We start from the raw sequence: 26,195 nt of genomic DNA on the forward strand, positions 1-26,195 counted from the left end.
CAGATAAGGACAAGGACTACAGATCAAGGTTATATGGATCCAAGACATAGAACAGAGATTTATAATTTAGATGCAAAGAGTAGTGAAATCCATGATGAAAATATCTATCGCGAAACTAAAGCAACCTCTTTAAGAAAACGTGTAGGAAATCCTGGATTTTTGCTGTTTGCTTGTGTTCACTACTAATCCAACATTTCTGCTCCTTAGAACATCTCGTATTTTTCCTCTCAGAAGAAAAAACTATGTCAAAACTTTTTCTTTCATATATTCTTTACTTTCAATCCTGTTTACCCTCGAATTATGAATCCGGTAAGATTCAAAAAGGGAACTGCTGTCATAATGTTTTTCCTTCTTCTCCTCCTATCTGATTCTTATAGTGAACGGATATTTTTCTATTAAATTACAAGTTATTCGAATATCAGTCCGGGATAAGGTACAACAAACCCCCCACTTAATAAACATCATAAAAGCGTTTAATCGCGGTCAGACGGATGATCGAGACGAGAGCCCATGTCAGTAAAACAAGAAAGAGCGTTAATTACAAAATGTTTAAAAAATTTAATTATATAAAACAACAAGGACAACACCAAACAAACACAAACCAATACGTCATCAGTAATTACAGGCATGTTTTAGATTCCAAATCACACATGTTTTCAAACAAATAACACAAAAAGTGACCTAACTAAACAGCGAGCTTCTCTCAACCAACGATCCATCTCCATCAATCCATCATCAACCTTCATTTTCACAATGACATCGGAGAAATGTCCTGGCATAACTCTTCTAAAAATAGCATGGTTAAGTTTCCCAGCAGCAGTCCCCCAATACAACAGTAAATAGATTTCAGGCCGGGAATCAATTTAATGTTCCTCGTCCCTTACATCAACGTCCGTCAAGAGATATCAAAGGCTCCACAATATTCCCAAAAAAGAAAAGGGGACTAGGCCACCAACGAACTCAAAATCCGAGCATTTTAGATGGTCAACGGAATGGTGACCGACACGTTCTTCGTACAAAGAGCTTTGCCCAAACAGGATGCACCAATGCGCAGATGCTTTAATTGGTGACCAGCCCCAATTCCGCTTGGTCCTATCTCACCGTGACAGCTCATTTCTCTCGTTTTTGACAACCCAGTTGTAGATGGCATCTCAACTTCTCAACCTTGTTTGTATCGTCGGGCTCGTTGCGGCATCCAAGATTTGTCATCAACAACCCACTTCATCATGCCAGTGACTTCAAAAACAGCCCGCCAAGTCCACAAATCACGATAATGACGGCGCGCTGAGCGCGATACGATTACGACGTTTCAAGCAGGATACAGGAAAAGTATAAAACATAAAATAAAGGAGAGTAGGCTATACGATAATCAGAGCACACAACGCCAAAAACGTAACAAACGTCAATTCATCCACACAAACCGCCTATCAGGACCGCCACAGGGTTTAGGTAATAGAAAAAGATGTGCCAAGAGATGAATGGAATAATTGGCTGCGTACGGCGGCACACTTGCGGCAGAATGAAGGTTATTTCTTTGAGGAAAAAATGACCCTACTATTGTATTAGATTTCTTGGATTAAAATTTTGCCGGAAAAGACAACTGACCTTCAGTTTCTTCTTCTACGGGAACCGAAGCAGTATGTTCTTTTTGGAAATGAAGTCATTCTACATCGTAACAACTTTTGAAAATAGGTTCAAATGTCCAAAAAACATTCTTTTGGTTTTGTTAGCGATGACCGTTAGTAAAAAGTGATGATGCCTCTTACAATTTTCATTATAAACTTACTTTATGTTCGAGAAAATATGATGATGTCCACGATGCAGATTTAGCAGCAGCTGCTTAGCCTTCTCAAACCGATTACATATTTCTATAAAACGTGATAGAGGACTATGTTGTTCAATCCTTTCGGGCACCACGACGTCAGTTCAAAATCCTTCAAGCTTTATGAAAGCATATCTGAGCTAGAGAATGACCTGCGGAAATCGGGTGATGTTTCTGATGCTTCCGTACAAGTCTGGTAGGAATTTATCGACCTTTACGGGAATGAAGGTTTAGATAGCCTTAGGGAATTCCAAACCAGCAACTGAGAAGTCGCAGCAGAACCTCTTCGCAGTGTGCTACATTCGCCCGATTATTTCTATCGTTAAGAAATACTTCCCTTTCCTAGAAATCATTCGAAGAAAACTCATTTCATTTTTAACAATTAAATTAGGAAGATTGGAACTCGTTTGAGGAAGGAAAAATAGACAACATCTCGTTGAGGCTATATCTGTTGTTTCGTGTTTGATACAAGAGGGGTACTGTTTTATTCTATCTTTTTTTTTAACAATTATGTCACAGACCCGGAGGAGAAAAAATTCTCGGGAAATTCGCGCCAATCAATAGCTATTTCCTCTATATACATGGCCTTAAATACATTTCTTCAACTTTAGAGTACTTCTTCAGAAGGATGGAAAGTAAGAAAAGTTCTTCAAAAATAGAGGCGCACAGTTTTACGCTACTTTTTTCCAAACAATATGATGGAGAAAGTTATGTCTGCTTTGGACTTTCTAAATATTCCAGCGATATTTACTGCTATATACGCTCTATCCCCTGATCCTTAATAAAATTAAAGAATAAAGTCATTGGGGTATCCACTTGGGATGCACCAACGCGTTTTACTGGAATTCTTAATCGTTGGGGTTTTGGAACGCGTGTTGGCCTATAGAATGACTTGCTGGGGCCTGCTGATGAGTGTTTTTATTCTCCCCGGAGGAATGAAAGGCTTTGTTTGCACTAGGACTGTTTCGAACCCTTGACCGTGTGGCTACAGCGGTCCTCTAACCGATTGCGCCACATCCGCCCCCGCAATTCACAAATTTCGCCATTTCAAATTATTATGGGAAATTAATTGCGATTGCAGGAATGCTCGAGAAATGACAACACCCGGCAAATAAATGGGCAATAGCAGCGCGATGAATCTCCTGGCCCACAAGAAAAAAAAATTAATTTGCTGCTATTAATCTTTCCGTTTCAATCGCTGAAGTCAGATCTATTCGCTTTCGTAAGGGGAACATCTGTAATATAAAAAGCCTGTGATTATCCTTATCCGAACAGTAGCAGACTACAGTATTTAACGATAGATCGAAGAGAGAGTCACTGACAAATTGACATCTCATCTCTACTGCTCTTGTGGGAGCATTTCTATCTTTCATCCGTCCTTTTCGTATCTTTTAAAAACGAGTACAGTAGGACGAAGACAAAACCTCACATGTAGTGCAGTTGCGTAATCAGTTGCCCTTGAGGTGGCATAGTGGGTTCCTATCTCATCTCCGTGTCCCAACTGGAACTAAACGAAGCTCTAATTGCGAGCGCAACCATTTATACAATTACAGGACTAGTCAGAATCGTTTCCACACGACTACAATGTGATTTTTTTTTGACGTTCTATGCTTTCCTCCTTTCTTTCACTATCTCTGGTGTCGTAACCCTCACGGTTACGGGACGCTGCCAGTGCCTTTTGTTTCATGATCGCTTCCCTAGCGTTGAGTAAAAGAGTATCTTAGAAGTTGGTCGTTGCTAGATAGGGAATCTCAAAAGGTCTGATCAACTTAGTTCTACGGAAGAACTCTGCTGGATGTAAATATTACATTTTCTGTAGGAAACATCCGCCGCTTCTCCTACCATTGCGACTAGGAAAGTCTTTAAGTGGAATTTTCATTATAAGCCAGACGTTTTAGCCCCTTCGCCACCTTCACAGAAATCAACAGAGGGTAACTCATACGATCCTATGGTTTTTCCACGAACTCGTAGACAAATTGAAGATGGCGAAAACGCAGAAACGTTGCGCCCATAATGGTGATTCCACTTAAACAGCTCGTACATCAATAGAAAATAAAGGATAAAGTGCTTGGTGTTGATCAATCCGAACCATCGATCGATCGTCCAGTACAGCGAAACCGCCTACCAACTGATCATAACAAAAGTAAACTTCAAACGAATAGAAAATACAAATAGAATTATGTCGAAGTTCCATGAAGCAAGAAACTCAACTTACTCCTCTGTGCTTTAATTTATTTTTCTTTTTTTCCAGAGCAATCGATCAGGGTGCATACACATGTGAAGCGATCAACGTGAAAGGCCGAGTGCTTGCAACTCCGGACTGCATCGTTCGAATTGTGACTATCCCAGCACCGGAACCACCTCGTCCTCCTCCTCAACCACAGATTAGATGTGATCATCGAGGAGCCGCATCCCCGTATCCAGATCGCAGTGGAGCTTGTCCATGCAAGGTGAGCATCTCCGTGTTCGCCTGATTTCCATACGAAAGCCTTTTACGCCCAATATTTGACATATTAGTAGTTGGAGACGAAAGTGTTCGACCGGGTGCGCGCGACGTTTCCTCTGGAACTCACCCTCTTTTCCTACTTACGCTCTCTCTCTCTCTCCTTTTTTCTTTCTCAATCAAGATACGTCGCCGTCAGCCGATCGATCACGCTATTGTTGTCTGCAGTGGATAAATTATGATGAGATAGTTATTGACAAACCAGCTCTCTTGCTTTTATTCATTATAGACTATTTTCCCAGTGAAGAAGATAGGTGAAATTCTCAGGCAGATAGGAATGCCTCCTGGCGCACAGGCAACTTCTAATTGTTCTGAAGCACGTACTTTGGTTTCTCCTCTTCGCGTAAACTCGATTCTACTCTTAGTTGTTTTTTCTTCAAAAACTAAACTCTTAAAATCTTGTGATTGAGTTCATCACTATGAACCTTTCTGAACTTCTGAAAACTACCTTTAGTGAACTCCAACGCTCAATTTAAAAGCATAACAAGACAAAGAAAGCATCGTGCAGTTAAAAGACTCTTGGGAGGAAAAAAAAAGAAAAAAGGAAACGAATCGTCAAAACGTCGCAGTGTGGCGTGTGCGGTAGTGCTCAAAATGACGCAATTTTTGACTACGCATCACACATTAGACGATGCGCGTAGCCTCTTGCTCCCAGCCGAAGGGCGGAGTTGGCTGAAGGTCCCACGGCGCAGCCGTGTACTCAACAGAGTTTCACCGGGCGCAAAATAGTGCGCAGCACAGAGATCTCCACCTTTTGTAGAACGTTACACGACTCTTTGTCTCAGAACTTGTCGATAAGCTTACATTTTATTACAGCCATTAGTGACCGGTCCTTCGTGTACTGATTGCCGACCCGGATCGTTCCATTTGAGCGAAAAAGCGCCGCAAGGATGTCTGAAGTGCTTCTGTTTCGGAGTAACGGACCAGTGCCGTTCAAGCAGTTGGTACAGAACGGAGGTGGGTGAATGTTTTTCCCATTCTCACCCCTTAGATGGATAGATACAGATGTTCTATCAGAACTTTTTGCTTGTAGTTAGCGCTGTGCACTAGAAATCTCTTCGTGTTTTAAGTTTCTTACGCATTTTATTCACATGGCATGGCATGTGCAGACGCCTAGATGTAGTAGGACTTTTAGAGCTAGAGGTTTTTTTTAAATATACTCCTTTTTTACAAACCCTTTTATCACGTTCTGTTTCTATCAAAACTTCCTCGGCTCGCAGGCTTTAGCCCAGCTGTGCATGGAAATGTATATAGTAGTTTCATAGATCCAATCGCCCTTCACTACATCTTTTCAGAATGTTTATTCAGTTCCCGTGCACAAATTTGTAACTAGCGGTGCAAATCTATTTCTATTTTGTTCTTTTCTAGTACTTCCATTAAATTACCAACTGTATTTCCTGAAAACCAGCTTTCATTCTTAGCCCCTTTTTGAGCCCTCAACCGCAAATCTGCATTATTCTGCGTTTTTCGTAATGGAAGTTCATTTCTTGTTCAGAACATTTTGTGAATCCAAGGATTGAACCGATTGAGCTGCCGTAGTTCTCACCCATGCTTCACGGATCAAATCCTTTTCAAAATTTGGAATCATTCATTTTCAAAATTTTCCTTGGTTTCTTCTCTCGGTCTCACTGGAAACAAATGCAGAGAAACTGTAGGCATAGAATGCGTTACGATCGTATTCCAATGAAAGAAAACATATGAAGGAGTTCTGGATTAATTTATGCCTTAACAATCTTTTTGGAAATGAGTTGTGCCTACAAATGAATGTTAACAAACATTTGCTGGATTGATTTCCTAGCTGGTGATAGAGGTTTTGAGCTACTGTAAACGTAGCTCAAAACCTGTATCACCAGCTACTTCTCGCGGAATCGCACAATTAACATATCGTGTTGCAAATTGCTCACTAAAAGCAGGACCACTTTGATATACGATGAATATGGAGTCCACAATCTTTCCCGTTTTTTCGTTATATATCATCGGTGACGAATGTGTTCAACCGAGTGAGCGCCATGAGTTATCGATGGGGACAGTGCCGAGGGGAGAGGAGATGCTTGCAAAGCAGGGAGCGAAGCGGCCTGCGGCGGACGTGGCGCGCTCACTCGGATGAACACATTCTACACTGAATATATTCAGAGAAAAAGCAAGGAATTTCTGGTGTTTTCTTCAGAAATCGGCTCAGTTTCTGCAGGACATTCAGTTATGTCAATCTTAGTTGGTTACTCAGTGTATGTAGCCTTTTGTCGCAAGAGTTTTGGTTCTACTAAGTTGTGGACCTTTGTCTTTAGTTAATTCTTTAGTCTCTAATTATGACTCTTTCTGTAATGTCCCGATGTATTGTCAGCTACTTGTTTTGTCACCTGTAACCATGCTGAAGCGTCGCGAAAATTCTCACGCTTTTCGTAGATTTTCACAGATGTTCATATTCCTTATCACTCGACGATAGTTTCAGGATGCAGCTTGTGTAAGTCCCGTCCTATTTGGTCTTCTGTTCTTCTGTGGCTTTGTGAACATTTTTCATTATGGTTCCCCTCGACATTAGTACTTACCTCACTAACCCGAATGTTTCTTCCCATTTGCTGTGCATTTCCAGAAATGTAATTTCTCCCCAATCCTAACAATTCCTTTCCTAACACTGGTACAGTCGGTTCAAGATGACATGAAGCACGGACAGTTGCGTAAGCGGCTGCGTTCGAAGCGGTGGAAATAGCGATTGCAGTTGAAGTGGGACCACTTCGGACTGCAGAGATGGGTGACGGTAGCGAGGATCCCAACCGCTACGCTGCACCGCGCCGCTTCGAGCGCAGCCGCCTACGCTGAGGTCCCTGCTTCATGTCGTTTTGACGCAACTATAGCACTTGCAACAATTAACCTGTCGCACTTCCTTCCTCCTCTAAGAATGGAAACCACAAGTCATTCCTTATAGACAGCTCTCACTTGATGCTTCATAAATTTATTCAAGGATCGTCTGATGTTTGCTGGAAGTTCAGAAGGAGTGATGTTATCTGATATAGAGGAAAGAGACGTAGACCGTGACACTAGATTCGATTACTCGAGATCCGGATTCCTGACCTATCCTTCACAAATTCCTGGAACCAAATACTGGAGGATGCCGCAGAGATTCCTTGGTGACAAGGTTCGAAAACACAATTCAGGCGAGACTGATGGAAAAGAATGCGAAGTAATCGTGCTCACATTTAGGTAACCTCTTACGGTGGTAAAATGGAGTTTGAAATTATGTATAGCGGAAGTGGCTCGATGAGTCGCGAACCTATGGTCGTCATCAAGGTTTGTCATTCCAGTCTCCCGTATTTCCCGGCGGTTTCCTTTGTTTTCTCAAAATCATCTCTTTGTCTGTACAGGGCAATCAAATTGTCCTCGCTCACCACGTTCACAACCAGGAACAGATTCTATCATCTGACAGACCAACCATAATTACTCTGGAAACGTACGAGGTAAAGTAACACATCAAAGTGGCCTAATGTCTAAAATCACTCGGGTTCCAATACAAAATTCATTCAGTCGAGCTTCACTCAACTAAACGGAGCTCCTGCTACTAGAGAAGATCTGATGATGGTTCTAGCTGACCTCGACTCTCTTCTTATCCGAGCAACCCATGTCGATCATCAGTATTCTTCCAGGTAACACAGCTTAGGTGGAATCTCTGTACGGTTTGTGTGGAAGTTGTATTTGGAGGAAAATGTTTTATTTTCAATTCCCATAGTTCGTAGAGCTAAAAAGCAATGAAACTGTCCAAGTATAAGAAAATTGGAGTGATGAAGATAGAAGATTCGGTGACGGATCGTATGAAATGCTCATAGAAACAGAATTTGGAAATAATTTACGTGAGCATATGCAAAGTTATTGCACGAAATCAACCATTTTCACATTAAGATGATGAAGTGCAGATTGTGACGATGTAAATCGGATCAAGAGTCCGCGTGAAGAGAAAAATCACGCTCTGATGCAAAGCGAGTTTTATTTGAAAGGCATCGCAGTTGGACGCAATGAATGAAGTGTGAATGATTCGAAATATCGATACAAATACGAAATAAGCACTACGTTACGTTCGTGATGTATTCGAACTACTGTATTCGATAAGAAGTTGCAGAAGAGCAAGAATGAAATGTTTCCAGACAATGACTCGTATCTCCCTTTCATGCACATCCTCAAGCTCCAGATTCGCTGAGTATTGCTCTATCAAACTCTCAGCCAAGCCAAACCATGTGCCACGAATTTTTCGCTGTCCACTCGGCAACCACGTCACTCGTTGTTTTCTGCCGCCTCTTTTTCGAACGAATATCATTAAATAGTCCTGAAATTGTAAGATAACCATGTGCGAAAACAACCTCATTCTTGCTGTAGAATTTATAAGATCAGTAGTGGTCGATTATGACCCTTCTTTCTTCTATTTATGGAGGACCTTTCGATGTATTCAAATAATTAAAGGAATATATCGAGGAGCTTTTTTACTGGGTCTCGTGACCCTGTTATGAACAACAAAGTTGGAAAAATCTCAGAAAAATTTGTAATTTTTGTTCGAGGCGCTTCCACTGATTCACGTTTTTGCACTCCTTGTTATTCGTCTTCTCTGCAAATAGCGTTCGTTGGACTTTCTTCTTTCACGTTTGGACATATTCACATTTGTTGTAGGCCTAATTGGTTGTACAGTTTTCAAATAGTTTCTTCGCTGCAAGTTGGAATTGAGAGATCCTTAAACTTCATATCAGAAATGATTGATTAGAGTTGCAGAGAATATAACTAAATGTTAAATTAGAAAGGGAAATCTTCAGTAACGATGCTGCAAAGGATCATATTTAAATGTAATAAAAGCTCCGGAAACTAATTCCATCAAGATGAACACAAAAATTTCAAGGTACGACTTAAGAAGAAGAACAAAGCATGTATACTCAACTATTAAGTAAATTGATTAAGAAAGAAAAAAAAACATGGGATCACGATATTTTAGCACTTTAATGCTATATCGCTGAAAATGTGCATTTTTACGAGGTCTAGTACAAAAGGTTAATATTAAATAAAATGTGAATAGAAGTTGTACCTCTAAAAACAGCATTATTTATGAAAGTGAAGAAGAAGCCTTTGTCCCAGCAACTTCTTTTTGGTCGAGTTGTGATGATTGTAAACAATTAAAAATAGTTGAGAATTTTTTATTTAAGAGTTTATGAAAATTTATGAAAATATCGAGCCTTGTTATCAGTGATTTGAGCTCTTCTCCGAATTCCGTCAATCAAACCGTCCAGCATCTCCTCAAGCCGTACAGCTTCTTTCTGTATTAAATCATAGTCTGCTCCTTCTAAAAAGAAAAGATTTTTTTTTTGTGCCTGAATGTTTTACAGGTGAAGTACATACAATTTTACCTGGCATTCGTAATTCGTCATTGGTTTGGCCTGTCGCTCGTTTCGAACGATTCAACCAACTGTGACAGACATGCTCACAAAAATGAGCATTTTTGAAGAGAACATTTCGCCAGAGTGAGGGCAAAATGTCGAGTTCGTATGCGCTCATTATCTGAAAAATAATCTGCTTCTTTTTATCTGCATTGCATCTTTATCGTATTATTTATTTTGGTTGATCGTAGCAAGGGTATAAGTTCAACTTTTAGCGCTGTTAGGAAAAATTTGAAAATTCAATGAATAACGATGTTCCTACCTTCAGTTTCTCCTTCATTTTCTCGTTATGTAGATTTCGATGCCAATATGGTGACAGACAGATAAAACATCGGCCACCGTGCTGACGCGTCATCCTTAGATGCTTCGTAACGGCTCCCCTGCCTAAGGGATTGACGGCTTAGACGAGTGCTCGTCGTCGTCGTCTCGAAGTCGCCGCCCCTCTCCTTCTCTCGTTTTATATTAATTGACACCACGTCCGTTGAAAGAGTACATATTGATAAGGGTATTTCAAAGTGATGTAAGAGTTGTTCGGTTTGCTGGAGCGCCATTTAAAAATACATTAATAACAACGAGGAATGGCTACAGCTGGAAAATGTCGTTCACAACACATCTGAACGACTGTCTCCAAGGTGACTAAAGACAACTAAATATGGCAGAAATCATGTTACAGACACTAATCACATAGGGCTAAGTATGCCTGTTTACGAAGCGGTGATAAACATAGAATTTTACAAGAAATGTTTGCAAATGAGGAGGGATCATAACTAAAATGAGGATTAGGAAGAAATCGCCAATTTCCAGCCTCGGCCACGTCTCTTGGCAAATTGCTGTGGATCGACCAACCTCTGATGGACTTGCGCTTGAGGTAACTGAATTCATTTGCCAGATTCAGATAATACTATTTTACGATTTCCTGTTAGGTTGAACAGTGTTCATGCCCACCTGGATACATTGGAACATCGTGTGAGGATTGCGCTCCAGGATACGAGAGATCTGGTCACGGTCCTTATCTGGGAACTTGTGTGCCTATTCAGGTTTGCTCTGTTCGTCTGTGTACTTTCTAGTCACCCTAACATCTTCTTTAATTTCTGATTGTTTTTCAAGCAAAGACAAGCTCAGTGTACTGGCGCCGGTGCTGTTTCTCCATATGCTGGTCATGGAGGAAGATGTGAATGCAAAACTTATGCGCAAGGTATGTTTTACTGCAATGGAAATTCAGGAAGTGGTAAAAATTCTGCGCTTCGCCTTGTTTTTAACTATATGTTAACGTATAACGCATGTTTTACGCGAAAGTCCCAGTATTTCGTGGATGTGTACAAAAGTAAAATTTCCGTGGCTTGTCAAAATAAGCCTCTTCTAACAAAAGCAAAAATCGAATTAGAATAAACGAAGTCAAAAGCAAATTGAATAGGCTGTGCATTATCCAACTTTTTTTTTAAATCCAGGTCCGAACTGTGACCAATGCCCGCCACATTCCTTCTACATGTCTGCTACGAACCCGCAAGGATGTATCCCATGCTTCTGCTCTGGTGTCACTCAGCAATGTCAATCTTCGAGCTTCCGAAGACAGACAGTTGGTTTTTACTTTACAGTCGACTTTACTAAATATTACTAGATATGGATACTAGATATTACTATATAGGTACCTGATGCATGTATTAAATCCAAAATTTTTCCTCAGATATAAATGTATTCCTTACAGGTGGAAATCAACTATCCCCGTGGAGATCGCGATCAGCTCGTCCTAACAACATCGGATATCCGACAACCGTATCGCCCACCAACTCCTGCTTACCTTAGCGGACGCGCCATCGAATTCGTGAACTTCCAAGAGGTCCGGCTCCTCTATGCTCTATTCTTTCTCTTGTTCCCTATCCTTATCTTATCAATGAACTTAATAAATGAATCCACTATTCTAGGCCAATGGACAGACGCTCTACTGGAAACTTCCGGCTAAATTCCTCGGGAACAAGGTTACAGCGTATGGTGGTACATTAAAATACACATTCCGATTCTCCGGTGAAGGCAGAACTAACCAGGAGCCTGATGTCATCATTAGGGTGGGTCGTTGATTATTTGTGCGAGTTCATGACTATTTAACATTATAAATTCTCTACATTTTGTGCAAAAACCTTGTTAGCTGTTTCTAACATCCTACTTAGTTACTAGATACAGTAATCATTGTGATGCTGTAGAGGTAGAACTCACAAGTTTACGATAGAATACCGTGCAGCTTGTTGTTGAACAAATCATGTTTGTTCAGTAGTTTTGATCCCGTTGAAATAATATTTGTGGACATATACATGGGGCTCTCATAGTAAAGGCATGCAGTACGAATTACAACTTTGCAGCGAGTAGCATTCATTTCTTAGCGATTGCTGTTTTCCTTAAGATATTTTTCTTCCGGGAAACTTCTATTTTTCTCGATAACAAACGAGAATTCCGCCGAACCTCTTCACATTTTTTATTACAACCATTTCCTATTCCGTCAGTTTTTTGCCTTCCTTTTAATGTCTCATTTTTTCTACAGCGTGTTTTATTCATTTAATGCTCACGACTGCTAATACAACCTGATTGATTTCTTGAACAGTTAATTGAGTATCGATTCGCATTGTAAAAACAATGAAATATTTAAACATATGCGCGTAAGTGAATAGTTCTAGGGTAACCGAATATTGTAGAAGGAAGGGAAAAAGAGCGATTAACAGGGATAGTTCCCACAACGAATAGTGCTTGTGTACAGATGGTGTTCAACCGAGAGAATGTGACGCGTTGCCGGAGCGTACGCTCTTGTCTCCTTGATTTACACCCTTTGTTCCTTCCGCTCTCTCTCTCTCTCTCTCTCAAACCTCGTTTGCGAATCGATTTGACCGACATATCCACCTACCGTAATTATTAGAGAACGCGAGTGCAATTTTTTAAGCATTAGCAGATTTCTTCGCTCCAACAAACCACCGTATCTCTTGCATTTTAATTCAAACCTTTTTTCAAGTCGGTCTCATATTTTTGATATGGTATTTCGAGGATACTAAGCGCAAAAACTTTTTCGTGAAATGCCTTTGAAATAATTGTGGATTCTATAGGTGAAGTTTGAAAATTCATGATTCTATTATAGATCAATCATCTGAGGGATTTCAGTGATAACCCTTACTGAAATCTATGGAGCGTAGCTAATGTGGTGCTGTGCTGAAGTAAAAAAATAATTTGTTTTTGTTGAAACATCTCTCAATATTTAGTATTGAAAGTTTAAATGTTGACGAGACACCCAATATTGTGTTTCCGTTTACGCAAGGATCAGTTCAACTCTTTTTAGCGAAAGCTCTCAACCGCCTGGAATTTTCCGTCGCAAATTAATACTTTTACTTTAGTTGGTCAAAATACATTATTGTGACAACAAAGAATTAGGAACAGCATTAGAGAAGAGACGTGATTTTTTTTTTCGTGACCATGTTCCATTTAGAAACGTTTTTCTGCCGAACATACCTTATTGGCTCTTCCTTTTTTATGGAGAACTTCTCTTGTTTGTAAACAAGTCGTTCTTTTTATTGTATTGTGGTTGATGATATACTTGATAAAAGTAGGAAATGCTAGGGTCTTTCGTTAACATACACAACAGGACTCATCCGCATATGTGGATGATTCAGGACATGAAATTCGTGTGCACCATCTTCCTCTTGATTTTCCTAATAAGTTAGTTAAAATAAAGTATAAAAACACAAATTTAGTAAAGAAGTGTAAGCAATTTGTAACTATTTTGCACTTCTTCATTTATTTACGGGCACGTTCGAAGGGCTCCAATTGTTTTCGAACCATTTCCGAAGATCCTTTGGACATAATTACAATGACATGATTATCAATAATGTATAATATGGTCTTTTCCGTTCAGGGGACCACTTCATCGTCCACTAACTACATTATGTTTTAGGGTAACGACATAACCCTACAACACACTCACCGCGAAACAATCCACCCTGAAAGAGAAAATACCATCGAACTGAAGTTCTTTGAAGACAGGTGCGCAATTGTAGATGTTGTTTCGCTCCGTTAGGCATCGCTCTTAGAAAAAAGTGAAATATTGCAGATGGCAACGGGTTGACGGACAGCAAGGAACTCGTGAACACCTGCTCATGGCTCTGGCTGATCTTGACGATATTCTCATCAAGGTGACTGCTTCTAATTTATGTTAGCTTTGAAGCAACACAAACTTCCTGGAAACATTGATGTTGGGAAAACTACGTGTTTTTTTTTATAATCCCCGACCAATTTTTGACTTCTCTAGGCCACATACATGGAAGAATGTTCACAGTCTAGTCTCATAAGTGTATCGATGGAATTCGCTGAACCACAAGGACGTGGTCAACCAGCTTATGAGGTTGGTGCACGGGAATACCCTACCGTAGTCCGTATTTTGCGAAAAGTAACCGTAGGAACAATCTTCAGGTAGAACAATGTGTATGTCCTCCTGGTTACATCGGCACTTCTTGCGAAGATTGTGCTCCGGGTTATTCTAGAACCGGAGGTAATTTTGTTTTTTCGTCAGCACATATTTGGCTGATGAAGAGAAAAACAATAAAATGTAATGGTTGCCTTTCTCGTTTAGGTGGCTTGTATTTGGGCCTGTGCGAACGTTGTGAATGCCATGGGCATGCAACTCAGTGTGACAAGGTAAGTGACTATAAATTCTTCTGTAGAAGCATCATAAAAAAAAACTGACAATCCAAGAATACGCTGAAACAATGTCATTCTTTGTCTGGAAATGTAAGCGGAATACCAGTCAATCTTCTTTTTCCTAATTTTCTGGTTCTCTTGGTTTAAAACTTATTTTTAATCAGTTACCTTATTTTAAAAGTAGGAAAAAAACTAAAAAGTAAACCTATCTCTTATTTACCAGGACATAACATTAGAACTAAGTGATCCTCACTAAGCGAATTCTATCGCTGAATCTAAAAAAAGTGGATAGTGAACGATTTTATTTACGGAGCTCAAGGCAGAGCAAAAATCATTTTCTTCTCGAATCAGCATGTGAGAATCAGCTAAAAGTTGCAGTTACGTTGGATTGCGTCCTTTTTCTGCACTGGAAAGATTCGCTTAAAGGCATCACCCCACAAAACTGAAAGAGTGCAGATTTCAGGTGGAGTATTCTTACACAGGAGAGTAGATTATGGAGAGGAGGGTGATTCCGTCCATTTCTTCCTAATTGCCGTAAAAAACGGCCCGGAAGATACGGCTTCATTCGTTTTGGCGCACCATTTTGTACAAGAGGTTCGATTGGAGCGCGCCAGTCTTGTGTCCAGTCCGCATCTTCCGGCGCACAAGTATCACCTCCCTCTCCGTAGTCTCCCATCCCATATACGAATACTCCACCTGAAATCTGCACCACCTCAGATTCGTGGGGTGATGCCTTTAAAGCAATCACTTCCGTTTCGGTGTTTTGTTTTTTCTTGCGCTACAACTCAGATGTTTTTAAACGCTGCATACCACGAAATCGGCGATTTTCTGAAATTCCTACGAGAAGATAGAGATAGGGGCGTGGAAAATAGATTGCGGAAGCAACGCGTTCTTTAGTTGGCGCATTACAAGGTCTTGAAGGAGTTTCCCATGCCGATTTTCAGGACGATTAGGAGGAATTGAGCATATACACGCTTACTCCTGCAGTCTACACACCAAACTCTATATGTTACATGAACGATCCCATCATAGTCAATTTTGTGTTGCGCTCCCTTTTAGAAAAAATGCTTCAATTAAATTTTAACGAGAGCTGCCATATCGTTGATAAATTCGCTTATTCAGGAATACGGTTTTTGCGTTGACTGTCAGCACAACACCGAAGGAGACCAATGCGAGAGGTGGTCATGTTTTTGTTTGCAAACTAAGTTTCTCGATACTAAACGAGGCTTTCAGATGCAAACCAGGATTTGTGGGAGATGCTCGACGAGGAACACCTCATGACTGCCAACCGGCTGCGACAAGACCTCCTTGCCACTGTAACAATCACTCTCCAAGAGGATGTGATTCCTTTGGAAGATGCTTGGTACGAACGTAATTACAGACAAATGCTACATATTTATTTCTTTGTCTAATACACTATGAAATATGTTTACAACTGAGTAACAACTGAAAAAAAATGAAGTAAAACTCAAGTAACAAAAAGAACGAAGACAAAACAAAAAAATAACTTCAAAAAATAAAGAAGGTATATACCAGAGAAGTAGAGCCGGCTAAAATTAAACGAAAACAATTTTAGGGGAAGATCTAGACTTGGTCCTAGCATTGTTATGCATATAATGTTAGACATACTTTTTGAAATGATTTTCACAACCATTTTTTTCAGCTCTGTGAGCATAACACCGAAGGAACACATTGCGAACGATGCAAGAAGGGTTTCTACGGTGACGCCACCAAAGGCACTCCCTATGATTGCACTCCATGTCCATGCCCGTGAGCACGCAATACTTTGTTGTTGTTGTTTTTTTTTATCAAGACAATAATAACGCTGTTAATTTCTCAGTGGAGCAGCTGACTGCTATCTCGACCCACAAGGCCAGGTGGCTTGCAGAAATTGCCCGGCAGGTCTTTCTGGACGACTATGCGATGAGTGAGTTTACATATCATATCATACATATTGGTCATTGGTTATCAACGGAAATAAAGTACAAAATAGAGGTAACGGGAATAAATCACTTGACCTGCCACCCGACTCGTCAAGGGTATTTGCGTACTCGAGCTGAAGGTGTCCTTGTGAATTCTTCGAATTGTACATTTTTGAACCCATTTTAGTACCTTTTACGAAGCTAAATCATACATTCCATTTATCGAACCAACTTGTTTTTGTTGAACGAGCAAAATAAGTGAAGGGTACTGATTATTTCTGATTTTTTGTTTGTTCTGCCAGTTTGGAGTTGTTCTCTTCAAAAACAGTATTTCACAACATTTTTGCAGAAAATCTATGATTTCGCTTTTCTATGTCTCATTATTATCAGTGGATTGGGACCTCTGAACTTTACCCTTACAGATGTGCTCCCGGCTACACTCGCTCTCACAAGATCGCAGGACGTCCATGCGAACCGATCGGTCATGTAGGAGACAACGAAAGGACCTACGTACCACCACCACCGCCCCACGAAGGTGAACAACGCCGTCGCAATCGGCATCGTAGACGCCGTATTCGCGTCCGATCGCGGTTCTACCAGCACTGAGCGCTTTAGTAGTCGTGCGGACAGTCGCAGCACCTCCTGTCGGCGGTAGTTTCACGCAGGACGTGTTCGAAGCACTGCCGTGTTTTGTGTGATGCTTATTGTTCGTCTGTTCGATTTATGTGCTCACCTGGTTGGTGTTGTGTCGCTCTTTTTTTTTCTTCACAATGTCTCAACATCGTCGCCGTCAATTGTGTGTAGCCCTGTTGGTGGTCCTGGTGATAACGTCATTGTTCTACTAGCACTGCATAATTTTCACTGCCCTCTCGTATCCTCATCGTAGCCTTTGATGTCCTTCCAATTTTCTGCCTTTTTGCACTGCATCATCATGACGTAATCCCGTTGTTCACACATAAGCTTTGTTTCGTTTAATAAACTATGTTTGCTTGGTATCAGTGTCCTCATCCAGAGAACCGCCGAGCTCAGTCGTAGTCATCGTCTCGTCCCGTCGTTCGATTGCGTAGTCTTGATGTTTCGAGTGTTCGCCCTAATCAAGGCCTTCAGCGCTGCGAGTTCGAATCCTGGAGCCGAAACGCCAACTGGTTCCCGAGGGTGCGCATGTGCAGTGGATCTGTCAGATCCTTGGACCCATGGTATGCTCTGACAACGCGCATTTTCGGTTTTTAACCATTTTGTTTTGATCTTAACACATTTTCCCAGATCTTCGAACGGCCTGCTTTACTGCTTGGGTACGATCTAAGACCTTAGTGTGCGTTCATGCTTAACAACATGAACAAAATGTGGGTGACGATAAACTGGCGTCCATAAAATTTCATTCGAATTTTTCCTTCGTATTGTGCACTTCTCATCTATGTTAGGTAAATCATGGAATCTAGATTCGGGTTGTAGGTTCAAGTCACTTTGGATCTTCGTGATCTACTCAGCTTAAGGGATAAAGGATAAAGTTTCTGGAGTTAATTTATCCGCTTGGGATGCGCCCCCACACTCACTTCAATTCAGAATCGTTTGAGGTTTACGAACGTGCAACTGGCCTATACAATGACATCATGGGACTAGCCGATATTTTTATCCTCCCAGGCAAGTCTGGTACCAATTTATCGACCCCGAAGGGATGAAAGGCTTGGTAAGCACTAGAGCGGATTCGATCGTGCAGGAAGTGGAACCTCTAACCGCTATTCGACACCTGCCCCTTACTCAGCTTGCTAACGAGAAGAGGTACGTCTGTAGGCTCTCAAAGAAAGGTGGATTTCTGTCCTGCTGCTACTGGCTCTCAGGAAACAGTTGTTCGAGGATAGAAATAAAAATTCTAGTCTGTTATCCTGGTGCGATGAATTTCTCCATGTTGCATTCATACTGCACGTGAGAGAATGAATTCCGTACACATGGAATTGGTTATCTGATCAAGACGGGTTTTTGTCGAGATTCATACTCATAATAGAACTCACATCTGTTGTATTTAACCGGAAAACCTGCCGTTTGGATGAAATAAGTGAAATAACCTACCGTTTGGATGAAATGTTGTTTGGATAAGAGGTTCTGCTATTACCGCCCAACCGTGAAACCAAGACCGTCATCTTTTCGGGATCCGTCGATAAATTGGTATCACCCCTATCAGCAATTATGAAAATACTGATTCGATACACTGGACAGCTATCGTAAATCATTTTTAGATCAGATTTTAGGTGTTTTCTCAAGCCCGACAATGTCTTGTTTTGAATAACTGAAACTGAAGCCTCTTACTGATTTTGCAACCCAGCTCTGATTCCCTCTTGGAGACCGGAAGTAACTAAGGGTGCGCCATAGGCAATCATCAATTTTTCGTTAAAAAAAAGTCAAGGAATTGTTCAAGTCGTACGTACGCCTGCTCCTGTCTCCTTATTTTCTAGTACATTTCCTTTTTTAAACGTTTCATCAGTAGCTATTGAAAATTATTTGAATGAGTATCCTGGAGAATTACTTGGTACTTTAAAAACCTCGAATCTTGAATCTTTGGCTGTTGTTGACATCTATTTTTTTCTAACTTAATGTCCAGATTTCGTTGCGCGCGTTACAAATGTTTGAATCCACAGAAGTCTCTGGAATGTAGTACAAAACGCACTTGAATAATTCTATTCTCTCTTTCCTTCCTGGTTGACTTTGAGTTTTTTACCTTTCGCTAGTTATCACTATCATTTCTTATTTCTTATTTAGAATTTCAGTTTATCTGTTGAATTTTCGGCTTCGTCTCATCTCTGGAAAATCTCATGATTTCATCATAAGTTTTATCATAGTTTAATGTATAAGGATAAAAGAAAAACGTTAGGTGTCTGACGTTAATTAATTCGTTCGGGATGCCCCAACGCCTTCACTTCAATTCAGAATCGTCTAAGGTCTACAAGCGCGCGTCTATCCTGCACAACGAGTTGTGGGGGCTGGCCGATGTGAAAAGTCTGTGTTTTCATCCTCTCAAACCAATCATTTTCGGACCATCGATCGAGTCATAGCGGAACCTCTTAGTGACTGCGTCACCCTCGCTCATTTGATGTATATTGTATGAAAAATAATCGCTGCAGTGTTAACTATGCTAAATTTCGGACTGGATAGACTCAATTTTCTTGTAGACCTATTCTGAAATAAGAGAGCCAGTACCAGCAGAAGTTAGACATTTAAAATCAAGAGTACGGATCCTTCAGGATCCGTGGTGTTCTTTTTAAGGGACACGCTGACGCGACTGGATATGTTTGTGACAACGTTATCTACGTCTTAGATTCATACCATTTTCTCATTGCAAATGTAAATGCTTGAAGCTAAAATAAAATGGATAGGAAAGGTAATACAACGTTTTGCTGCGAGCAAAGACTGGATATACCGTTTAAACTGACTGGACCAAAAACGGGTGTAGAACAGTCGGTAAGAGGTAGCCCTGTCTGCACCGTCGATCGGAGGTTTGAATCCGCCCTTGTGTAAACCATGCCTTTCATCTCTCCGGGGTCGAAAAATTGGTACTGGACTTGTCTGGGAAGATAAAAACACTGACTCTGCACATCGGCTAGTCCTCGCAAGTTATTGTAAGGCTGCACGCGCGTGCACAAACTTCAAGCTATTCTGAACTGATGTCGAACGCGTAAGAGTGACCTTCTTGAGTTAATCGGCGGGCTAATGTCATAGCCTGAGGCGATTACCCGCGTCTTCGCCGATGTGTGCCGTCCTTGAACATAGCTATGCTCAAGTTTCTCGATCTTCTGCGAGAACTTGCACAGAATCAATCCAATCGTTGCTACTTCATATCCTGCGGAACCTTACGTCTCGCTTGCACTGGCTATCCACGCTGAGTGTCCTCACGTCCTACCTCAGTCCAGAACTTCTACTTTCGGCCAGGTGTCCTTTTACAGTTAAAACCCGAAAAACTTCTCAGAACTCGTTGAATAAATCGATCTGCTGACCTGCTTAGTATATGACCAAAGAAGCGAGGACGATTTCTGTAGCCAATTTCGATGACGGTGCAGGATGTTGACATCTTCCACATGTTATCCGCCGGTATACCGCATCAATCTCCGCATAAAGATCATCACTATGGCATACCCTAAAAAGCCAAAAGCCAAAAGCGTAAGCGTATCCCTATAGGAAGTGGTCAAAGTCATGCATTTTATCCTTCTAACTTTTAAATCCATTATTTAATCAGTGCTATTATAACCGTGAGTGCGCATGGTGGAGGACAGCACCATATACATCTATGGTGTCGATGATTCGATACTATCCAACCAGGGCTTTCCTCCCTCCGGAGTCGGCCATATTTGTATCAGATTCGTCTGTGAGAATAGAGCCCCTTGCCTTCTGCAACTATCGGTCTGTATGGATCACTGATCAGGTCAAACATAAGTTTGAAAACCACAAGTAATCCAGAATTAACGGAACGCAATGATGGATCTCAAAGGGGCTTATCAGAGCCAAGCACTTTAGATTTTGTTCTTCATTTTAACCATCAGAGATAAGGCAACGAGGTTTTAATCCCAGCAGAATAAAAAAAAAACAGTAAATGTGAAAAATTGAGTAGGTGATAAGTTGCCTTACATAATTCCCGAACTCTATGACCCCTTTGATTGAGGCACAGTTGTAGTGCCCGTCATATATACCACGATAGGTACAGAAGAGAAACAGAAGTAGAAGAACAACATACATGTGTTGAGCATCCTTTTATCTTTTAATCGAAAGCCCATAACATTCTGCGCATATGTGCCACTCCAAGAGTGGCACTTATCCACAAAGACATTTATGCTCCGCTTTTGGAAGAATGTCAAGAATTTGTGCCGCAAAAAAGTTGAGAATAAAATTCAAAAATTCAAAGATCCAAAAAGTTTGCTGGCAAGGGCATCGAACGCTAGTGGGTCAACTCCCATTTCTGCGGCTTTTTTTGTTCTTTCTCGCAATAACTAGAGGTGGGCAGAACCGACTCCATCGGGCTATGGTTTAGAATCGCTACTAGACATCCAGATATGTCACCTAGGGTAATCCTCACATGTCACGGCCTTTCTACGTCTCTCTCGTGAAGGTTCCCCTATTTCTCTTCAATCTCGAGTCCCATAGTCATCCGAAAATTCCTGAGCAATTCGCGAATATAAATTATCTCTAAAAGTTTAAACGTGCAGATAATCCGTGGCAGAGGGCTGTCGCTTCAAATCTGAGTTGACTTTTGATTCGAATAAGGAATACACTAGCATGAGAATTCATAGTTCGGCAGAGGTTGCTCAGTTATCCGGGACGTATTTTGATGCATTTTAATAGACGTTACTCAAGCAGAAGGCAGATCGAATAAAACCTTGAGTGATTTGGCATTTTTGTTTCAAATGTGCTATCTGTTCTCAGTTTCTTTAAGTAATTTGCTTGAGTTTTGAGTTGCTTTCTAACCTCACTTCTATCCAGCGCAGCCATGTTCGTCTCGAATGGATACGCGTCGGGTATCCGTCGTTACCCCCTTCAGCGGACTTCACAATTTACGGAAACACGACGATGTTGTACTTGAAAGGGGTCAGCGAAGAGGACGAGGGCCAGTATCGATGTATGGCCACCACCGTCAATGCGATTGCTGCCGATGACGCGACGTTAACCATCAGTTCGTCAGCCAGTCAGTCTTCTTGCCTGCTAACACTTTTGGTTTGCTTCACTAATCAACATTACTCGATAGCAAAACGTAAACGCTTTTCGTTCATAACATGATGCTTACAAGTGTGCAAAACCTCTAACTTTCTTCTTTGAAATCTATCAGACCGGAAAAGTCATTCCACTGTTTGTTTATGTGGAAGTGTTTTAGTAGAAAAATAATTCAAATTTGTGGAACCAATGAAATTAATTGTGAAATTTGATCGCAAGATTTTGAGAGGTTGAATATGCATGACAAAAATGATCGATGTATTTTTTAGATCACCATTTTTGTACCAAAGACCATTTATTCATAATTTTTCATGCATTTTTATGTTAACTAAAAAATATACATTCTATAGATGTCAAAATATGAAAGTGAAGAAATCGAAGGAAAAAAGATTCGGTTATATGTACATAACTCATAAAAATATTAAGTATGTAAATAAAAGATATAAATAATAATGACAATGAAGAAGAAAATATAGACGATTGGCTGTAAATGCTGCAGAAGTTGTTTTTTTGATAGAACTTTTTGATACTTTGAGCATTTTCGAAGTTATGGTCAAAGTTCTAGCGAGTCAATATCAATCAACCACCTTCCTTTGAATTCCTTTGATTTATTTGAACTGGCGAAATATTTGTGCTGAAGATCTAGTTCTTTCATGAAAACCTCATTCTGGTAGATTCAACTGCGGTCACATATAGTTTTTGAAATCAAAAGGTATTAAACGCTTGTAGGTGCATTATCTTTGGAAAGCATCCAGTAAGTAGAAGGAACTAATAATTCGAATAAAAAACGTTTTTCAACCATTAACAGAAACTATTTAAATCTTTCCGGATCTTGCACTATTTCTACTTGAGAATGTTTTGACACTAAACAAGATTTATATTCTTCGCAATTTCAATACTAAAATGCTGAGCTCTTTACATCCTCAAAGAGGTCTCGAGATTATTGCTCGAGCGGCAAGAAATTCCTTTATAGGCCTGCACTTCCACCTCAATATCGATTTCTTTAACGTTTAAAAGATTATTATGTTTTGGAATAAATGCCTTTTCTCAATTTGTTGATCTTACGGTTCCTGTGAAAAAAAAACTTCCTACTTTTAAATACCACAACACTAAACCTATTTTCTTTTCTGTCGCTTTCTTCTGTTAACTTGTTTTTTTTATACTGGACTGAGCAGTAAATTTAAGCCATTTAAGATGAATTGTTCTAAATTTATTATTTATTTATTTATCAGTTCTTGTTTTATAACTGTTTTTTGTACAGCAGCTGGAAGACCACCGCAGCCCGTTGTCGACCCACCTCATCTGACTGTAAACGAGAACGAGCCGGCTTCATTCCGTTGCTGGGTTCCTGGAATTCCAGACTGCCAAATTACTTGGCACAAGGTGCGTAGGATTTTCCATTGACCGAGATCATGACTCTACTATTTTCTTGTTCTTGGATTACTCAAGAGCAGAATTTTGGAAAAATTTCGACGCTACGCAAGGATTGAGGGGTAATTTTGAGGAATGGCGGCAGAAACGTAGAACACTTCCTTCAAGTCTTGGAATCAAAACTTTAAAGAGTAGAAAAAAGTTTTAGTCTGTCATGTGAACTTTCTAGACGTCTATATAGGTGACGAAAAAATGCTTAATTGCATTGATAATGAACTAATCTGATAAAGATATTCATTACACTTCCACTATCAGTTAAATCCACTTTATTTGGTTCCAGTAGCTAATCCTATGGAAGTAAAGAGTCGCTTCGTTGAGTAGGCAGGGACCTATGATTCCTGGATTAGTGTAGGTGTGTTGTATTGTGAACTAAATAGTGTTCCGAACCCTGTCCATTGGCAAGTAGAACCTAGCGCCGAAACTTTCCCTACTGCTGCCCTTAATGTCTTTAATGCATTTGAATATAATCACGAATATTAATCAACTATTAATATTGTGTTCAAGAATGGATTTCGTCTAAAAAATACCATGCAGAAAAAAAGGGCTATAGATAAGTAAGAAAAAAAATAGATAGAGTGAATCCATTGTGCTCATTGTGCTGCCAAAACCATGCGGAAAGATAGCTTTTCATGGATTTGCTTAACCTGTAACCAAGATTAGTGTTTAGGAACGAGTTGGAGGTGCTCTTCCCCATGGCGTTTACCAAACCGGCAATGCCCTCAAGGTACGCGATGCACTTTTGAAAGACTAAGGAAATATTTACGCTAGGATAGAACATATCTGTACACAATTCTCCACATAGATTCCGAAGGCTCAGCTTCATGATGCTGGAAACTACGTGTGCACAGCGGTGAACGACTACGGTATCGGACAGTCGCCTTATGCCCGTTTGGATGTGGTCAGACGTAAGTCAGCTAATAATCCATGGAAATCCATAGAGCACTCATATTTATCCCACTCAAACTTCGTCGCTAAATATGTTTTTGCAGCTGCTCAGCGTCCACGAGTAGATCCAATCGAGCAGACCGTGAACGAGGGTGAACCAGCTCGTTTTAGATGCTGGGTTCCTGGAAATCAGGATGTCCAACTGAAGTGGCATCGCGCCGGTCATCAACCTCTACCGTCATCTGTGCAAGAACATCAAGGCATCCTCCATATTCCGCGTGCCACGCAACACGTAAGCATTTTGTGGAAACTGACCTGATGATGGTTCATCTGAGCCTGCAAGGCATTGCTGGAAAGAAGTGATGAATCCGAAAATCAGAAACGAGTTCCAGGAAGCTGGACAGTACGTCTGCACCGCAACGGACCCTCGAGACAACCGGCCTCTGGATTCTGATCCAGTCACTCTCAACCTCCGTCAACCAGAGCGTGAGTATAACTACAGTTATCCTTCTTTCTTCTCCTTTTAATCTGTCAGAAGCTTCAGCCGAACCGCAACTAACAAGACCTCAAGTCGATCCACCTGAACAAACAGTGAATGAAGGCGATCCTGCACAATTCCGTTGTTGGGTACCTGGAAACCCTCAGGCTGTTCTTCGATGGACCAAACGCACCGGAGAACGTAATTGTCCTTGGTTCCTCATTTAAGACTGGTGTCTAACCAAAACATTTCAGCACTGCCGGAGGGAACGCTGGAAAGAGATGGTTTCCTTCGTATCAACAGCGCTAAGATGTCTGACGCGGGAGATTACATTTGCACTGCTTCCGACCCGCGAGGTGGTCCGCCTGTTGAAGCGCCACCAGCAAGGCTGAACGTTAGGCCGCGTGAGTTCATGACTTCAGCATCCATGTACACTCTGGGACAGTTATTCCCGAAATCCTGAGGTACCCGCGATATCGTAAGTCCGGAGGCTTTTAAGAAAAGAAGGCTACTGAAAAGTCAAATGTCGCCACAAATTTCTAGTTTATCACTAACTTTACTTTTCGTTTTTGCGAAAACTTCCGTACAGAAACATATTCTTTCTTGGCATTGAATTACCCGATCGACTTCCCACGTTACAGCAGCTTTGGCACCTCAAGTTGATCCTCCCTCACAAACTGTGGATGAAGGACAGCCCTCAAGCATACGTTGTTGGGTACCAGGAAATCCAAGAGCTCAACTAAGATGGAACAAGCATGTCAGTTTAGTGATGTGATTGTTTTCTGACAAAAACGAAAAAGTTCTTCAAAAGATGTATGTGTAGGGTCGTCAACCTCTACCTTCACATGCTGAAGAACGAGGTGGAGTCTTGACAATTTCGCAGACCAGAAAATCTGATGAAGGTCATTACGTTTGCACCGCTCACGACCCGCAGAGTGGTGCTAGCGCTGACGCTCCACCTGCACACATTGCAGTTCGACAGCGTGAGTTGTTAACTGTTACAAATGTTTCCTTAGCAATGGCACTAACGCCTTTAACTTATTATTTTAGCTTCGAAACTTCAGCCACAAGTTGATCCCATCGAGCAGACCGTTCCCGAAGGCTCTCCATTCCGAATCCGATGTTGGGTTCCGGGCAATCCTCATGTGCATCTCACATGGAGGCGAGCCCATGGCGATTTCAACGAAGATTCCGAACAGAATCAAGGCATATTCACTGTCAATAGAGCTGAACTCACCGATGCCGGTGAATATATCTGTTCCGCGGAAGACCCTCGCACCGGAGAAGAAGCAGAGGCACCTCCAGCCACAGTGCATGTGACTCCTCCGACTACGGTACCTGACGTTGGTGATGGTACGATCTTTCTCAGCACGCTTACACTATTCGT

General features: G+C 41.0%; 2 protein-coding genes across 8 annotated transcripts in view; one reads left to right on the forward strand and one right to left on the reverse strand.

Moving 5' to 3' along the window:
• The window catches only part of RB195_019650 (uncharacterized protein), a gene marked incomplete at both ends in the record, with an annotated part of 60,040 nt that overhangs the window by 26,224 nt on the left and 7,621 nt on the right, over positions 1–26,195 (forward strand). For 4 of the 7 annotated variants that reach the window (XM_064187596.1, XM_064187592.1, XM_064187598.1 and 1 more), the window contains 34 exons: positions 4,074–4,272; positions 5,142–5,282; positions 7,285–7,458; positions 7,524–7,610; positions 7,685–7,777; positions 7,845–7,963; positions 10,535–10,598; positions 10,654–10,767; positions 10,838–10,925; positions 11,179–11,306; positions 11,436–11,567; positions 11,653–11,793; positions 13,659–13,747; positions 13,815–13,896; positions 14,013–14,105; positions 14,174–14,252; positions 14,334–14,398; positions 15,524–15,579; positions 15,635–15,764; positions 16,065–16,171; positions 16,242–16,328; positions 16,746–16,858; positions 17,431–17,519; positions 21,787–21,988; positions 23,276–23,397; positions 24,113–24,169; positions 24,248–24,350; positions 24,435–24,622; positions 24,723–24,816; positions 24,875–25,009; positions 25,063–25,212; positions 25,450–25,565; positions 25,632–25,791; positions 25,859–26,161. In XM_064187596.1, coding sequence (XP_064043473.1) covers positions 4,074–4,272; positions 5,142–5,282; positions 7,285–7,458; positions 7,524–7,610; positions 7,685–7,777; positions 7,845–7,963; positions 10,535–10,598; positions 10,654–10,767; positions 10,838–10,925; positions 11,179–11,306; positions 11,436–11,567; positions 11,653–11,793; positions 13,659–13,747; positions 13,815–13,896; positions 14,013–14,105; positions 14,174–14,252; positions 14,334–14,398; positions 15,524–15,579; positions 15,635–15,764; positions 16,065–16,171; positions 16,242–16,328; positions 16,746–16,858; positions 17,431–17,519; positions 21,787–21,988; positions 23,276–23,397; positions 24,113–24,169; positions 24,248–24,350; positions 24,435–24,622; positions 24,723–24,816; positions 24,875–25,009; positions 25,063–25,212; positions 25,450–25,565; positions 25,632–25,791; positions 25,859–26,161 — 4,100 coding nt within the window. Of the gene's footprint in view, positions 1–4,073; positions 4,273–5,141; positions 5,283–7,284; positions 7,459–7,523; positions 7,611–7,684; positions 7,778–7,844; positions 7,964–8,225; positions 8,338–10,382; positions 10,397–10,534; positions 10,599–10,653; positions 10,768–10,837; positions 10,926–11,178; positions 11,307–11,435; positions 11,568–11,652; positions 11,794–13,658; positions 13,748–13,814; positions 13,897–14,012; positions 14,106–14,173; positions 14,253–14,333; positions 14,399–15,523; positions 15,580–15,634; positions 15,765–16,064; positions 16,172–16,241; positions 16,329–16,745; positions 16,859–17,430; positions 17,520–21,786; positions 21,989–23,275; positions 23,398–24,112; positions 24,170–24,247; positions 24,351–24,434; positions 24,623–24,722; positions 24,817–24,874; positions 25,010–25,062; positions 25,213–25,449; positions 25,566–25,631; positions 25,792–25,858; positions 26,162–26,195 lie in introns of those variants that run through there. The other 3 variants (XM_064187600.1, XM_064187594.1, XM_064187593.1) reach the window with 3 other exon arrangements.
• Positions 8,386–10,085, reverse strand: RB195_019651 (uncharacterized protein; the record flags this gene model as incomplete). The annotated part of the gene is made up of 4 exons (XM_064187601.1): positions 8,386–8,637; positions 9,530–9,636; positions 9,701–9,851; positions 9,993–10,085. The coding sequence occupies 4 exons, from the start codon at positions 10,083–10,085 to the stop codon at positions 8,386–8,388; spliced, it is 603 nt and encodes a 200-aa protein (XP_064043481.1).

This window comes from Necator americanus, chromosome II, assembly GCF_031761385.1.
Source record: "Necator americanus strain Aroian chromosome II, whole genome shotgun sequence".
NCBI lineage: Eukaryota > Metazoa > Nematoda > Chromadorea > Rhabditida > Ancylostomatidae > Necator > Necator americanus.